The sequence below is a fragment of the Mus pahari genome, chromosome 13 (genome assembly GCF_900095145.1).
Source record: "Mus pahari chromosome 13, PAHARI_EIJ_v1.1, whole genome shotgun sequence".
NCBI lineage: Eukaryota > Metazoa > Chordata > Mammalia > Rodentia > Muridae > Mus > Mus pahari.
The window spans coordinates 26,444,933-26,462,698 of NC_034602.1; the positions used below are offsets into that span (position 1 = coordinate 26,444,933).

The following is a 17,766-nucleotide window of genomic DNA, read 5'->3' on the forward strand; positions in this document are numbered from 1 at the left end:
CCAGTCTCTTCTGGATGGTGGTCTGAGGAGCTGAGAATGGTGTGAAATCTCATTCTGGAGGCAAACTCTTCCTCCGGCATTACCAGTCTCCAGCCTTCTCCCTTCCCCAAGAGACTCTTCTGAGAATCCTGAGGAGAGTCTAGTTTCTTGGGGACCCTTGTTTTTAATAGTCTGAGCCAAAGGGAGAAGCTACCAACTGTCTCTCTTTAGGATCTCTTTTTAAAACATTATTTTTATTTTATGTGTATTGGTATTTTGTCTGCATGTATGTCTTTGTGACATCATGTCCTCTGGAACTGGAGTTACAGACAGGTGTGAACTGCCACGTAGATGCTGGGAATTGAACATGGGTCCTCTGGAAAAGCAGCCAGTGTTCTTAAGCACTGAGCCATCTCTCTAGCCCCTCTTTAGAATATCTTAACTTTGAAGCTGAAGAGATGGCTCGGTGGTTGAGAGTACTTGGTGCTCCTCAGAGGACCGGAGTATGCATGATCCCTAGCACCTACATCCTGGAAGCTCAGAACTACCTGCAACTCTAGCTCTGGGGGATCTGATGCCGCAGGCCTCTTTAGGCATCTGCATTTCTGTGTATGTGTGTGCACGAAAACACACACATACAAAATTGAAAATAAAAAAAATTTTTTTGAAGAGCTTCTTAGTCTGGTGTGGTGACACACACTTTTAACTCCAGCACTTAAGAGACAGAGGCAGGTGGATCTCTATGAGTTTAACACCAGCCTGGTCTACATAGTGAGTTTCAAGCTAGCTAGCAAACATACATCGACAACATAGTGAGACCCTGTCTCAACAAACAAAACCCAAAACAAGACAGAAAGATGAGGAACAAGTTTGAAAGGGGCAAAAAGGGATAGGAACAAGGCTGTAAAGTTTCTGGTGGGGTCTGGGGTGGTGGTGTAGAAGACCAACCACTGCAGAAGTGGTCGTTATTCAATGTGCTCTTATCGTAAGAGCAATCTGAACTGTCTTTAGTATCTTTTGTTTTGTTTTGTTTTGTTTTTCCAGGCAAGGTTTCTCTGTGCAGCCCTCCCTGGCTGTCCTGGAATTCATTCTGTAGATCAGGCTGGCCTCCAACTCAGAGATCCACCTGCCTCTGCCTCCTGAGTACTGAGATTAAAGGCGCTCACCACCATGCCTGGCTTTTGGGGAGGGGCGTGGAGGGAGTCAATATCTTTTTTTTTATGGCCATGCTTTTGTGAATTCCCTGCTGTTCCCCCACCTTTCTGGCCCATCCATTTCTCAGCTCCTCGGGTGAGACGATCCTCTTGTGTCCATATTTGAAGGCACTAATAGTGCTGTCAGTGTCTTGTAAGAGGCACCCATCCCTTCCCTCAGTCATGTCCTCCTGGCCACAGCTCGGAAGGTCTAGCAGGGACAGCACCATCACAGCATGCCCATTTCCCAGGAGAGGAGCCTCAAGCACAGAGGGGTACAAGCACTCTAGGTTTCCTCAGCTGGGGGAGGCTGAAGTTGAGGGGTGAGGTCCAGTAACTCTCTTGTACTTTTAAAGCCAGGGAAGCTGGCAGGTTTAGTGTGAGAGCCTGTTCCTGCCCTCCCTCCCTCCTAGCTCCTTTGGTCCTGTTTTCTTCCCCCTCCTCCTCCTCCTCCTCCTCCTCCTTCTTCTTCTTCTTCCTCTCTCTCTCTCTCTCAATCTCTCTCTCTCTGTCTTCCACTCAGCTGCCGATTAGTCATTAGCTGTCAGGAGGTGTGTGGCTGTCAGTGACCCTGACCTCTTGCAAAGAGGCCCCCAGTGTGGGTTTCTTTGACAAAGAGAAGGTGTAATAGGTAGGACTGCATGGATAGAGTCCAGGACTCCCAACCCAAGCATCCAAGGGCTGTGAGGACAGACTAAACCCCAAGCTGTACTCTCAGGTGTTTTCATCCTACCAGAGAAATGGTAACTTCCTAAGGAAGTAAGGCGCAGGTTCCTTGAAATAACAAGGAACCTGAACTTTATGGCCACAAAGATGGTGGTTCAAATGCCGACTCCTCTAACTGCAGGCCTTGGGTAAACAGGTACCTCTCTGAACCTCAGTTTCCCTATCTGCTCAATGGGTATAAGAGAAATAGGTCAGATGCGCTGTTAAATGGTATAACACAATGCCCGATGCCTGCTAGTTGGCCAGTAACAACATCAACCTTATTGATATTATTTTATGCAGAAAGCAGATACTAGAATCATGCTGTAAACAGGCAGAAATTGAAAGGCATTTGTTTTTGTTTTTGTTTTGTAAAAGTGCCCGCCATACAAGCTTGGTGACCTGAGTTTGATCTCTGGGGCTCACAGCAAAAGGAGAGAATTTATGTCACTTCAGCACACATATAATTAAAAAATAAAAAGGGACAGGTCTCACAATGTAGCACAGGTTAGGTCTCACAGTGTAGCACAAGTTGGCCCCAATTTTTTCTCTTGTCTATGTCTCAAGTGCTGTGACTACAGGTCTCTGCTACTATGCCTGTTATTTCTTTAAAAGATTTATTTTGCTTATTTTAAATTACATGTAGGTAGATATGTGTGTATGTGGATATGCGCACTTGAGATCAAGTACCTGAGAAGCCATCGGGACCTGGAGTTACCGAAGATTGTGAGCTACCTGAGAGTGGGGCTGGGAGCCGACTCAGGTCCTCTCTAAGTGCTGCTCTTAACCACTGAGCCATCTTTCCAGCGTCCTGCAGAGTATATCCTGTTGGAAATACAGGGGTAGTAGGCTCTTTGAAGGTAGGATTTGCTGGATATGTGTCATGGGACATGCCTTTAAACCTTATGCTTGGGAGACAAAGGCAAAAGGATTAGAAATTTGAAAGTTTGAGGTCAGCCTGGGCTATGTAAGGAGAATTGTCTACAAAGAAAAAAAAAAAAAAAAAAAAAGGAGGGGCGTGGGGAGCAGTACTGAGGTAACAGAAAGGCTCAGAGGCAGAGATAAGGACATCTTAGTGGGTAGAAATTTGTGGGCAGAGTCTGGGAACATGGTGTGCCCAAGATGTCCAGGGAGTGAGTAATGAGTTTTAAAAGTGGCTTCAGGCTCATGTTGTAAAGAGCTAGGTGGAAACTCTGATATCGTTTAGTAGGGAAGGATCCTTCCATAAGCCCTGTGCTGCAGAGCAACCTCCCACCCCACCCTGGGGCTCAGCCTTCCCCAGTGACCTTGGCCCTCACAGATTGCTTTGTTTCCTGAGTCAGGGCCAGTCCACCACCACCGTCTGGAAGAAGCCGGGAGGCTGTAACAATCTGTTTGCCTCCTACTAACATCCTGGGAAGGAAAAGATGGTTTTTTAGCACAGTTGCCAGGCAGAGAACCTTGGCAAAGACTATTGACCCTCTCCATTACTTCCCATTTAAGGAACCATTTGAGGAGCACTTGACAGTTACACTCTCAGCCCAGTGCTCAGAAGACCCTCAGAAGGTCACAGACAGTGGTGAACACACATCTGGAACTGAGTGTACTGTGCTGCAGTTGGCAAGCCACCCACTTGCCTGGCCTCCTTCCCCCTTTAGAATGGGAGGAATGCTGACCTCACCTTAGCTAAATGGTAGTGTACTGGCTAGCTGCCACCTCATGGCCTGCTAGGGAATGAGGATCTGTTTCCTTGTCTCATCGATAAGGCCTCAGCCATTGATTGATTGATTGATTGATTGTCAGGGTCTCCCTTATGTAGCTCTGGCTGTCCTCGAACTCACTCTGTAGATCAGTCTCTGCTCGAACTCAGAGACCCACCTGCCTTTTCCTCAAGAGCCCAGAGATTAAAAGTGTGTGCCACCATGACCAGCTTTATTTATTTGGAGTGCTAGGAATTAAACCGAGAGTCTTGTACGTGCTTGGCAGGTGTCCTACCATTAAATTGAAATGTCACCCCAACACCTGTCTTTAGGAGCAGGCCTGGCTTTACCTCTTGCCATGCTGTTAGATTTTCCAAAGCCCCCAGACTTTCAGAGCTAGAAAGTTGAGGTCAGCCCCCAAAGAATGGAGCCATGCAGCAGTCAGGTCTCCGTGTCACAGGTAGGACAAACACAAAGTCAACACAATGGCTTCCTCAGACCTGCCCCCAGCTCTTTTCCCAGCTGGAGACAGCCTTTCTAGCCAACCCCACAGAAACCACATAGAAGCTGGAGGCAATTACCTAGGAGCGGTCAATGAAAGGATCTAGAAAGTTCTGGCCAAGAAACAAAAGTTTAATGGGTGTAGTAACCACTCCTATAAGCCCAATGTGTGGAAATGGATCGGAAGTTTGATGGTATAAGGAACCTGTTTCAAAAGATTAAAGAAACACATGGGCTGGAGAGATGGCTCAGCAGTTAAGAGCACTGACTGCTCTTCCAAAGGTCCTGAGTTCAAATCTCAGCAACCACATGGTGGCTCACAACCATCCATAATAAGATTTGATGACCTCTTCTGGGGTGTCTGAAGACAACTAAACTACAGTGAACTTACATATAATAAATCTTTAAAAAAAAATTAAAGAAACACAAGTTCAAGCTGGACATGAGTGCAGAGATCTGTAATCTCAGCCAGCACATGGACGGCTGAACCAGGAAAATCAGGAATTTGAGGCCAGCCTGGGCTACATATTGAGTTAGCCTGGGTCCATAGCAAAGATGTGTCGAACTGAAGCAAACGTTCTTCCTCCCTCCTCCCAGAGCCCAGCTCCCAGCAGAGCCTGAGTGAGGCTGGGTAGGGGTGGGCTGGGCTGTGAACTGGTTCTGAGTGCTGCTGAACAGTTCAAAGTGGCAGCTCACGGCCTGTGGCTACCAGGACAGTTTAGCAAGGTTGAATGCCAAAGGCTGCCGCGGGTGCTGCACTGCTTCCAAGTCAGGCTCTGAAAGGGGAAGGCTTGGCATGGTTGTGAAGCCCGTGGCTCCCAGGCACAAAGCTGGCGGAGAAGCTTAGATGTTGAATATCTGACCCTTTTGGGTTTCAGCTTCCTTTTGTATATGGAGGGTGACAAGCTTTCTCCAAGCAGAGACTGTGAGACAATATCTGAGGGTAAAGACACTAACTACCCTGCTGCCACTCAGGAGGAGGGAAGGGATCTACCAGCTTGAGCTGTTGATGCTGCTACTGACAGCGACAATTACCATTGGCTGAGGAATCAGAAAAGTCACCTTGGCCGCAAGCTGACCGAGTTGGTGTGGTAAGGAGTCCCATCTTTGTGACATGGTAATGGTAACCATGCCAACCGTGACTGCCACCCCTCTGGAACAATACTAGGTCTTTTCTGTAATATGTCCTTTGGTGTCCAGACATCCCGAGCACTTCAGAGTGTACCAGGGTATCTGACAGTGGGAGGGGAGGAGCGACAGATCCAGGCCATACCTTTTCTGGGTCGCTGTCCACCGGACTCTGGTTGGAAGGTTCTGGAGATGCTTTGGGAATCCCAGCATGTCAAGCAGCAGTCACTAGCAAGTGGAGCACAGCAGGGGACCACAGAGCCAGGACAGACCTGAGACACTTGGTGGAACCAAACCTGGAGTCACATGCTGGTATTCCCAGTACTTGGGGGCTGAGGGAGAGTGACATTAAGGCCCTGGGGTTTTTTGTTTGGGGGTTTTTGTTTTCGAGACAGAGTTTCATTGTGTAGCCCTGGCTGTACTGGAACTCTGTAGACCAGGCTGGCCTCGAACTCAGAAATCTCCCTGCCTCTGCCTCCCAAGTACTGGGATTAAAGGCGTGGACCACCACGCCTGGCATGATTTTTCTTATGTATGCGCATGGTTTCTCTTTCTCTGTGTAACAGCCGTGTGTGTGTGTGTGTGTGTGTGTGTGTGTGTGTTTCAGACAGGATTTCTCTGTGTATCCCTGACTGGCCTAGAACTCAGAGATGTGCCTGCCTGTGCCTTTGTTTCCTGGCTACTGTGGTTAAAGGCATGATCCACCATGCCAGACTGTTCATTTTGTTTTTTTGCAGTTTTTCTAACTTGAGGTCCAGCCCAGGGACCCTTAGCACAGAATGACAGGAGCAGTGAAGGCTTAGTGTCCACTCCATCCCCACAGAAGTCCAAGAAGATACTGAAATTAGATTTTGGTCCCTCCACAAACAGGATATGTCACCTTGCCTTGTATTTTTGTTCCTTCTTCCACTGAGGATCCACCTCAGGCCCTCCAGGCCAACACGGCACCTCTGACCTAAAAAGACTTGAACTAAGTCGACCCTGATGGTTGCCAACTTTTGGTTTTCCCAGGTTTACCAAGGTCATAGATTGCACTTCTGCTTTGAAGAATGGGGGACCTGCTGTGCCCTTCCCAGGAGTGGTTGTATGAAATAGGTTAGTGCTTGTCAAGGCCCAACAGTAGGTCAGGTCCCCTTAGGTATGTCCAGAACGCTACTCCACTCTGCCAAGTTCCCTATCCCTTCCGGTGCAAGCCAGACCTGGTCCAAGGTCAGTTTTAAGGCTGGCAGCACCACTCTGCAGTATGGTGGATTCTAGTGTGTCTGTGAGGGGCCGTCCCAAAGGGCAGGGCCCACCCACGCCGCTGCCAGAGCTGACCGAAGCGCTGGGTGTGGCTACACCCAGCAAAGCCGCCCCTCAGTCCGGGGCGCCTCGGCTTCTCCATACAGGGTTATCTGCGGATATCTGCTTCTCAAGCCTGAGCTCTTATCATGGGTTCTGTAGCGTTTTCCAGGCCCGGGCTGCGACAACGCCTGCCTGCGGAACCACCATCGCCGCGCCCCAGCCGCTCCCCACCCTCCGACGCTGCGGCGGTAAACTGCAGCACTCCTAAGGCGCCTGCGCAGCTCTCCAGCGCGGCCCTCGCCGCTGCTATTTATAGTAGGTGACGTCACCTTAAAAAGACCGTTAGGGCTGGGCCGCCCCGCCCCCTCCCGTGGCTCTCGGCGGGCTGCTCCGAGTGCGCAGGCGTGGTCGCGTCCTCCCCGCCCGCCCGCCCGCCCGCCCGCCCGCCCGCGGCGCCCCCTATCCTCTCCCGGCGGCTCCGCGGCGCTCGCCACAGCGCGTGCAGCCAGCCAGCGAGAAGGCGCGAGCGGCGGCGCAGCCTGCAGCCTCCCGCCAGCCGGCGAGCCAGTGCGCGTGCGCGGCAGCGGCCTCGGCGGCGACCGGGAAGCGAACGGACGGGCGGGCGAGCGAGCGAGCGAGCGAGCAGGCGGTGCGGGCGTGCGAGGCGAGGCCGAGTCGCGAGCGACATGGGGGACCGAGAGCAGCTGCTGCAGCGGGCGCGACTGGCGGAGCAGGCGGAGCGCTACGACGACATGGCCTCCGCCATGAAGGCGGTGAGCGCGCCGGGAGCCGGGCGGCCGGGGGCTGCGGGGCGGGGCGGCCCGAGCCTGGGCGGCGGCTCTCTCCCTACGCGCCGCCACCTTTTGGGCGCGGCGGCCGCGGGACTCTCGGTTTCCTGAGGCCTGGCCGGGGCGGGGTCTCCCCGGGAGGCCTCTCGGAGGCTGGCGGGCGGGGGTCGCCGTGTCCTAAGCGCGGAGCCCCGGTGGGGGAGGGGGTGCCGGAGGCAAGGAGGAAGTCGCGTTCCTGCTTCTAGACCCTTCTGCCGGACCTGGGCGAAAGGCGCTTTCCGTCCACCATTCACCCGCTTGTAATAAAGGCTCATCCGCGAGTGGAGACCTGCCTCCTGGTTTTCTCTGCTACGACCTGTTTGCTTTGCTTGTCTGAAGTTGCTTTTTTTTTTTTTTTCCCATTTTTCCACACCTCGGGTCTAGCTTTGTGTGGGAAGACCCCTTCCCAGTAGTCCTAGGGGTGAAGGAGGGTGTGGGTCCCTGCATACATCCCAACGGTCCATGCAGCGTGCTTTCCTCTCCAGGATGAAATGAAAACGAAGCGACCCTGGGTGTCTTTGCATTCCCGAGACCCTCATAGATGGAGTCTGGAGCTTGGTTTCCGGTAAAGGGCACATGCCCAGCCACACCCTAGCCAATAGCTTAGCTTAGAGCCTACCTGCTTACCCAAGACTTTGGAGTTCTGTTACCACATCACTATAGACGACTCTTCACATCATCCCGGGGGTTCTTTCTAAAAGAATATTTCTTGTCAAGGTCACACAGTGGCGAATTACAACTGTGGCCACCTAGCTCTTAAGACTAGGGAGAAAATTTCCTTGGACTCCACCTTAGACTTCTAAGTACATAAACATTTTGGGGGGTGAGACTCAGAAATATTCATTTTAGCAGTCCTTGGGCAGTTTTTAGCTGACTTAAGTATTAACTGCCCTGAATTGTAGCTCATGACCTATGGCTGGTCTTTGAAAGGCTTTCTTAAACCCAGATACTCCATACACATTTAATTTGGAAATTGTATTTTGATACTACATGAAATAGGAAATTGAGGCCAACATTTAGGATTTCCCAGGTAAGAACGATAATCAAGTTATCTTTCCTCCAGGGTCCTTGTACACATTCAGCAAAATGTCTCTGGAATCCAGCAACATCACAGGCAGGCCATTTGTTGATTCCTTGGTGATACTGATTTCAACATTATGGTTTGCTTTTCTGGTTAGAAGCTTTCATTTATACCAGGGAACTCTAGGTTTGGGGTCTGAATTTTTAAGAAATTTTGGATTCTTTGAGAAAATGAATTTAAAATACAGTTTTGCAAAATTTTTTGGAAACAAGACAAACATTACTACTGTGCACCTTGAAAGTCACCTCTATCCACACACCAAGTCACTACTAAATGTCTACATGTTTCTGGGATTATGCAAGTTGAGGCCTCTCCCTGAACAGCTGGCTTAGGAGGCCTTTGCTCCATATGTGAGTGGGCTTGAAGGTGCAGTTTAGGGAGGCCCTCTGAAAATGATGATACACAGTAAAGGGAAAATGGCCATCAGATGTCTGGATCTATCAACTCTCCTGAGGTGGGAAGTAAGGAAAGACTAGAGAGAGATTACAAGAAAAAGACAGTTTTAGCAGGAAAAAAAAAAAGGCTCTCTGGTGTTTCTAAATGGCTTGAAGAATGTTCTGCAATTTCCTGCTTGTATCCACAGATGTTCTCTGAGGCATTAAGGTAACATTTTGAAAAAGCTAATGGACCTTTGTGTTTGAAATTTATAATCTATGTCTAAAATGATTAATCAGTTGGAAAAGAAGCCAAACACTGAGAATTTAATATTTGTACCATCAAATTTATGGTAAAACATTCCCTCAAATCAACTGTTAAAAACGAGGAGTGTTTTCTATCAGAATTCATGTTTGTCACACCTGTATTAGTGGGGTGTACTTTTATCTCATTTGCCTATTGGTATAGTTTGTAGATGAAATTTTTTTGTTGTTTTTGTTTTTCGAGACAGGGTTTCTCTGTGTAGCCCTGGCTGGCCTCGAACTCAGAAATCCGCCTGCCTCTGCCTCCCAAGTCCTGGGATTAAAGGCGTGTGCCACTACTGCCCAGCGTAGATGAAATTCTTAATAAATGTTAATGACTCACCCATCAATAAACCTTAATTAGCCGGGCGTGGTGGCTCCTGCTTTTAATCCCAGCACTTGGGAGGCAGAGGCAGATGGATTTCTGAGTTCGAGGCCAGCCTGGTTGACAGAGTTCCAGGACAGCCAGGGCTATACAGAGAAACCTTGTCTCGAAAAACCAAAATAAATAAATAAACCTTAATTAAAGCTTTTGGGAAGAGTGAATTCTAATAAACTTAATATTGTTTGTTTTAATTTTTCCCCTTTTAGATAGGGTTTCATGCATCTCAGGCTGGCCTCAAACATATTAAGTAGATGAGGTTGGCCTTGAACTCTAGATTATCCTGCCTTTACCTGTCAAATGCTGGGATTACTGGTGTGTACCACCGTGCCTAGCTTCCCTCTGGGTTTATGTGGGCTTTCTTTCAGGCAATTGAAAGGCAGGTAAGTGTGCAGTTCTAGAGAGTGAAATAGGACATTGGCTGGATGGGATGATCTGAGGCCACTGCTCTGACCTTGAAAGTTAGTTCTCCTGGCTTCTGGGTCTCTGAAGTATAAAATTAGGAATGTTTGTATTACTAACAAGTCATTTTTTTGTCTTTAATCTTGAAGGTTTTCTCTCAATTTAAATGGTTTAATCATATTGCTATAATGTTTCTTAATCCAGCAGCGTCACCTGGAGGACAGTAGTGGTAAACCTTAGGAATTTTGGCTGGACTTGGAGCTCAGGTGGTAGGGAAGTTGGCCTAGTATGTTGAGGGCCCCAGTTTTGATTCCCCAGCAACCTTCCCCCAGTACATTAGAAATTGTGGTCCTTCAGATGAGTTGAAACTCATAGTATGAAAAGTCAACACACCTTTCTGAACAGAAGCTCAATAAAGAGACCTTTAAGTTTTTCCTGATCTCATACCTTGCCAGGTTGGTGGGGTTTAATGTGTACTCTGAAGTAAGCTTATTATGTGGGATGAAGTGTTACTGTAGAAGGACTAGAACATCAGGAAAAGAAACTAGGCCTCCGGTGAATATTGGTAGTTAGAGAGGGGGACAGAATTCAGTCACTTCTATTCTGGAATCAGTTATATAAAAACATGGGTGGTCATTGTGAAATTATAGAATAAAAACACTGTGTTGTACAGTTTTAGAGTCTCACTGACTTCAAACCCAGGATCCTCTTGCTCGGGCCTCCTGAATGCTTAGCTTACAGGCTGTGCAGTCACTCCCAGCTGCTGTAGTCTTAGTGTTGGCAGAGCATAAAGAGAAATGTTGTATTTGATGAATATGAAATTCAGGATGCAAAACTGCATTTAAAGAAACATGGATTGGACAAGAAGAGGTAAAGGCTCTTGTCAATAGCTGGGAGATTGCGAGAAATGGGAGAAGCAGGTGCTGTGTAAAATGTGAATGTCCCAGGGAAGACATAATCCTGTGCATTTTTTAAGGTGTAAAAAAAACTGACAATATGACTTGAAATTCCCTAAGTGGACCAAACTGGTCTCTGCCTCCCAAGTACTGGGATTAAAAGTATGGGCCACCACTCATGGCTAGTGTGAAAGTCACTTTAGTGCTGTTTGAAAATAAATGAAAGCTAGGAGAGACTTGTTTTCCACTAGCTGGGCATTGTATCTTTACCAATATACAAGCTGAGGAAACAGTGCGGTGCTACGTCTTTCCTTTGGAAATGTGTTAGGGGCCAAGTTTGATGGCTCATGCCAGTCCTTGTAGGGCTTGCACAGTTATCATGAGTTCAAGATTAGATTGAGCTACTCAGACGGTCTAAAAACAGTGAAAAGTTTGGGAGGGTACGCCAGTGTTTTCTGTATTGTATTCAGCAAGTTTATGCATTTATTGGTTTGCTTTCTAGGTGCTTTTTGGATGGTAGCTGTTAGTCCATGAACTTACTGTTTGATTTATACTAATGCCTAGTGCTAGCGACCAAACCACAGGGCCTTGTGGGTGCTAAACATATGTTCTACGGCTGGTTGACTCCCTAGGCCCTCATATAATGTCAAAACAGGTGTTTGCAGATACTGTTGTAACAGCACCATTTTACAGATGAGATGTCTAATAGTTAATTTTGACTTGGTCACATAGTTATTACTTTCTTGTTGTACAATGTCCCCATGAAGTTACAGGATAGTTTCTGTTCTGCTACACTAACCATTGTTCCAGTGACTTTATATAAGTGCACTTACTAAGCAGTTTATACTTACTGAATGTATCTGCCAAATTAAAAATAGAATCTACTAGTTATGGCTTAGCTACAGTAGACAAGTATGAGGAGGGAGTATGTAGGTCTGAAGGCCAGGAGTCCTTATCACAGCAGTGATTAAGAATTGGTTGAACTGCTGTTCTGGCTGTGAATTGTTCATTGTACTTGTCAAAGCAGTAAGATGGCTTAGATGGTAAAGTGCTTATACAAACATGAGGAGCTAAGATGGGTTCCAGAACCCAGACAGTGAGCTAATGCTTGTGACCCAGAGCTGCAGGGCAGAGGCAGGCTCACTGGTCTTTTAGCCCAGACTACTTGTTGAGTTCCAAACCACTGAGAAGAGACCCTGCCTCATAGGGTCTCAAAGATGGGTGATGTATGAGGAATGGAACCTGAGGTTCTCTATACACATTTGTACTGTGTTGCACTCCTGACCATTTGAGAGTGTGTGTGCGTGTGCACAAACATTTAAGAAATTGTTCTCTTAGTTGTTTCTCCATTTTGACTTCATTGCATATAAGCCTGTGGGAGCCCCAAGATGACTACTGATGATGTCCCCTGGTGTACCCCTTGGAGGCAGCTTAATGGCTGCTCTTCACTCTTCTTTCTTCACTAATGTTCTGTTCCTCTGCCATAGGTGTAGACACTTCCACCATCAGAATAGCAGGGCTTCTGAAGCCACTAATCCTGGGCCTCCAGAGTCAGTGTGCAGTAATGCCAGTCGTTTGGGTTGAATGATGTCAAAAGCAAGGCAAAGACAAGTTGTCTCCTAATGATATGTTTTCATTTGGCCAACAATAAGCTTAGAGTGTTAATTATCTATGCTGGTCTTGAGCTTAAAACATAGCCAAAGTAAGGCTTGAAATCATAATCCTCCTGCTTCAGCTTCCTGAGTAGCTGTGGTTATGGGTCTGCATTACCATCCATGCCTGACTCTTGTGTCACTTTTGTTTGCTCAGTATTTCGATTGTTGGATATCTCCCAGATTAAGAAATTTTAAGTTTTTCTAGTCATTGTTCTGTTTTTGGCACTGGGTCTATTTTTATCCAGTGTATTGCCTTATGTGGGAGGAGGCCCTTCGAGATTTGAGTAAGCACATGGTGCCATAGGAAGATAAATGAGTTAACAACAGGCTCTGTTATTTGTGACTTTAATAATGCTGTGTAATCTTAAGAGCAGAGAATGAGTGAGGCGAGTACCGTGGACTTGAGAGTTGGGATAGCCAGAGGTGGTGTTACGTAAAGACAACACTTAAACTGCTGACACAGAGACTGCTTTTGTTATTTATTGATAATTTTGTTTTTAAGAAATGGAGAGATGCCTCTAATCCCAGCTTTCAAGAGGTCATGGCAACTGGATCTATGAGAATTTGAAGTCTGGTCTACATAGTTCCAGGACAGCCAGGGCTATACAAACCCTGTCTCAAAAAACAAAGACAGGAAAAAAAAATGGAGAGGCTGGCTTTTATAGAAATGGGAAGGTTTTTCTAAAGAGTATAAAGTGCATACTGCTTTTAAAGATGACTTTATAGATTCTAATAGAGACTCTGGTTCAATTCCTAGCATCAGGTGGTTTACAGCCACCAAATAAATAACTCTAGCTCTGGGCAGTCTGGCATCTCTGACCTCTTCAGACACCTGTATTAAATATGAGCCTAATCTGCAAAGTGAGTTCCAGGACAGCCAGAGATGTTACACAGAGAAACCCAGGCTCTTGAGAAAAACAACTGCAGTAACAGCACCACCACCACCCCACCAGTTGAGTAGCTTGAAACAGTAGAAATATATTGCGCAGACTTGGAGGCTAGGGGTCTGAAGTTCAGGCGGCCAGGGAGTGCTTGCCTCTCAGCCTGTTGTGACATCTGGCAATCCTTGGTATTGTTGATTTATAAAGGCAGTGTCATTCTGGTTTCTGCTTCTCATGTTACATGGTATCCCATGCCTGTGTCTGTCACCAAGTCTTTGTTATAGGAATTGGAGTCACTGGGGGTATGAATTGATCTTACGTAATTGCATCTACAAGACTCATGCTCTCATATAAGGTCACGTTAGCAAGTACCAGAGATTAGGATTTCAATATAAAATTTTCGGGAACACAGTTTAGTCCACAGCAAAATCTAATGTTCTTTCTGTTAACGGTTAGCTGGTTTACTTGAAACCATCATAGAAAACCAAGAAAGTTGTAGCTGGTAAAATTGAATTTTTTTTCATTTAAAGTAAGTAATGCTTGAAAATTTTACAGCTACCTCGATTCCAGTTACACAGCTTGGAAAAACAAAGATGGGTGCTTATTGCTAATTTTCTCTTAGTTTGGGTGAGACCTGGAGGTACTTGCGAATAGTAAACCACCTTCTATGGTACTCATTTAGCCATTCCTCTACCAAAATGAGAACATCATTTTTTAAAAAAAAATTCTTGCTGAGTAGTTATATACACCATTAATTCCATCATTTGGGAGGTAGAAGCAGGCAAATCTCTGAGTTTGAGGCCAGACTGATCTAGGACAGCTAGGGCTAGACAGAGAAACCCTATCTCAAAAAAAAAAAAAAAAAAGGCGTTGTATGGCTGTTGGGGGATATGTGTCAGATCTTCCCAGAGCTGGAGTTATAGGTAACTGTGACCCACCCGAAATGAGTACTGGGTTCTCTGCAAGAGAACCAAACACTAGTTTTCTACAAGAGCAGCAAGCATTTTTAACCCGTTGAGCCTTATTTTCAGCCACACAAACATCAGACTAAATAATAATGAATTACCTTAGGCCCTATCAAGTTCTGAGTACTGAGATCACAGTAGCATATGCCACTACCTGGTACCAGTTTGAAAAGAATTGTTCATCATGTTGAAGGGATTCTCTGGATACTCAGGCTTTGTCCTCTGATGTTTTCCAGGTGACAGAGCTGAATGAACCACTATCTAATGAAGATAGAAATCTCCTCTCTGTGGCCTACAAGAATGTAGTTGGTGCCAGGCGATCTTCTTGGAGGGTGATTAGTAGCATTGAGCAGAAAACCATGGCTGATGGGAATGAGAAGAAGTTGGAGAAAGTTAAAGCCTACCGGGAGAAGATTGAGAAAGAGCTGGAGACAGTTTGCAATGATGTCTTGGCTCTGCTTGACAAGTTCCTTATCAAGAACTGCAATGATTTTCAGTATGAGAGCAAGGTGTTCTACCTGAAAATGAAGGGCGATTACTACCGCTACCTGGCAGAGGTGGCTTCTGGGGAGAAGAAAAACAGTGTGGTTGAAGCTTCTGAGGCCGCGTATAAGGAAGCCTTCGAAATCAGCAAAGAGCACATGCAGCCAACACACCCTATCCGGCTTGGCCTGGCCCTCAATTTTTCTGTGTTCTACTATGAGATCCAGAATGCACCAGAGCAGGCCTGCCTCTTAGCCAAACAAGCCTTCGATGATGCTATAGCTGAGCTGGACACATTAAACGAGGATTCCTATAAGGACTCCACTCTCATCATGCAGTTGCTGCGAGACAACCTCACCCTCTGGACGAGCGACCAGCAGGATGAAGAAGCTGGAGAAGGCAACTGAAGACCCTTCAGGTCCCTGGCCCTTCCTTCACCCACCACCCCCATTATCACTGATTCTTCCTTGCCACAATCACTATATCTAGTGCTAAACCTATCTGTATTGGCAGCACAGCTATTCAGATCTGCCCTCCTGTCCCTTGGGAAGCAGTTTCAGATAAACCTTCATGGGCATTTGCTGGACTGATGGTTGCTTTGAGTCATAGGGCGCTTCTTTTTTGAATTGTGCAGAGAAGTGTGTTCTGAACAAGGCATTTTATTATGTCTGTTGATCTCTAGCAAATCCAGGTGATGGTAATTGAGAGTAGAAAGAATAATTAGCCAACACAGGCTATGGCTGCTATTTAAAACAAGCTGATAGTGTTTTGTTAAGCAGTACATCTTGTGCATGCAAAAATGAATTTGACCCTCTCACCCCTCCCTTCAGCTAATGGAAACTGACACAGCGACAACTTGTTCCTTCACCATCAGCTTTATAAACTGTTTCTTGTGAGCTTTCAGCAGCCCTTGCTGTGCCTCTTTAAATTATGATGTGCACACACCTTCTTTTCAATGCAATGCATCAGAAGTTTTTGATATGTGTAACTTTTTTTTTGATTGTGATTAAGAATCATGGATTTATTTTTTGTAACTCTTTGGCTATTGTTCTTGTGTACCCTGACAGCATCATGTGTGTCAACCTGTGTCAATCATGATGGGTGGTTATGAAATGCCAGACTGCTAAAATAAATGTTTTGGACTTAAAAGAGTAAATAAATGCTGCTTTGGGGATATGATCTGTGCCTGGCCTTGATTTTTTTTTTTTCCCCCTCCCCCTTCCCAAACATCACAGCATTAGTCATATGCATGTAATATTCAGACTTCTACTGTCCTCTGACTTCATTACATATTTTAAAGCACACAGTAGTGTTCTATCAAGTAACACTTTGTCCTTGTTAACCAATGCTTATAAATGAGCCAGGCAAAGTGCTGCCTTCTGTGGTGGGGAGCCTCTGTAAGTTTTGGTCTGTGTCTGTTGGGAGGGTGGTGGTTGTTCTACCTGAGGGTTGGCTGGTGTTTAGTACAAACAGTATACTTTACAAAGTAGATATAAAATGCTAGTTATAATTAGGGGGATGCAACCTGGGGCCCTGAATAGTTTTAGCCAAGTATTGTGGTACATGTCTTTAATCCCAACCCTAAAGAGGCCGGAGCAGATGGATCTCTTGAGTTTGAGGCCACCCTGGTTTATATAGTGAACTCAGGCTAATAGATCCTGTCTCAAAAAAGATATACTGAAAGTTTTAAGTAAAACAAAAAGGGGAGGGTTAAGTAATTTTTAAATTTTAATGAGAAGAGTTCGTTAAATGGCTCAGCCAGTCACAGACTTGATGATCCTGACCGCTCCTGGAACCCACATGGATGGAAAGAATTGACTCCCACGCTCCCCACCAATGATTTTTCTCTCTTTAAAGACAGGGTCTCCAGCCAGGGCGTGGTGGCGCATGCCTTTAATCCCAGCACTTGGGAGGCAGAGACAGGCGGAGAGGCCAGCCTGGTCTACAAAGTGAGTTCCAGGAGAGCCAGGGCTATACAGAGAAACCCTGTCTTGAAGAACCGAAGGGGGGGGGGGGAAGTGTTCTGTCAAGATGTAATGAAACACTGGCAAATCCACCTGGCTGGAACCCTCTCCTCTCTGAGCTACTAGGTAACTAGATCAGCCTGTTGTCCTAAGTTGTTTCTCTTCATGTCTACTGGGCTGTAGACTTGATGGTGTCCAGAATAGCAGGAAGTCCACAAGGTTGAGTGAGCTGAAGATGAAAGCACTGTCAAGTTCATTTCCCAAGCTGCATCTGCCAGGCTATTCTAGGGGACAAAAGCTATCATGAATGAAGGGGAAAGGATACTTGATATACTGTGAGCAAGTCATCTTGGTAAGAGAGGCTTTAGTTCAGGCTAAAGAGATAAGCTTAGGTAATTATTACATAAGTACAGCCCTTGAGGAAATCAGTTTGATTCCCAGCAACCCATGTTGGGCTGTTTACAGTTTCAAGGGATCTTCTGGCCTCTGTTGTCACCTGCTCTCAAGTGGATACACCCTGCACAGACGCAGAATAATACACACACACACACACTTTTTTATTTACCTTACATCCTGCTCACTCCCCCCCCCCCCCATAAATCTTTAAAAAACAAACCTTAAAGTTCAAGGACTGAAGCTGGGCAGCGGTGGCACATGCCTTTAATCTTAGCACTTGGGAAACAGACAGGCAGGATCTCTGTGTTGGAAGCCAGCCAGTTTGAGATCTACAGAGTTGAGTTTCAGGATAGCCAACAACAACCCCCTTCTCCCCCTACCCCCAAACCCTCCAAAACTCAAGGGCTGAAGATGTAATTTAGTGATAGAGGGCTGGCCCAGTGTGACCAAGGCTCCGGGTTCCATCCCCAGCAAAAAAGAAGTGGTTAGAATTCTGAGACCCAGGAGAAGAGACTTTTCCTAAGCTTAAATAGCCAGAAGGCAGTCTAGCCTGGTGCTATGTGCAAGACTTGAAGGTCCCTGCTTCCCCATATCACCATGTTGTTTTCATATGTGCACAGAAACAATTTGAAACTTCAAAAGGACCCAGAGTTATTGAAGAGGAGCCATCTTTGATAAGGCCCCTCTG

General features: G+C 46.4%; 1 protein-coding gene across 1 annotated transcript; it reads left to right on the plus strand.

Moving 5' to 3' along the window:
• The first annotated feature begins 6,905 nt into the window (after positions 1–6,905).
• Ywhah (tyrosine 3-monooxygenase/tryptophan 5-monooxygenase activation protein eta) lies at positions 6,906–15,897 on the plus strand. The gene is made up of 2 exons (XM_021210292.2): positions 6,906–7,242; positions 14,472–15,897. Exons 1-2 carry the CDS (start codon positions 7,156–7,158, stop codon positions 15,123–15,125), a joined length of 741 nt encoding a protein of 246 aa, XP_021065951.1. The 5' UTR covers positions 6,906–7,155; the 3' UTR covers positions 15,126–15,897.
• The last annotated feature ends 1,869 nt before the right edge of the window (positions 15,898–17,766 follow it).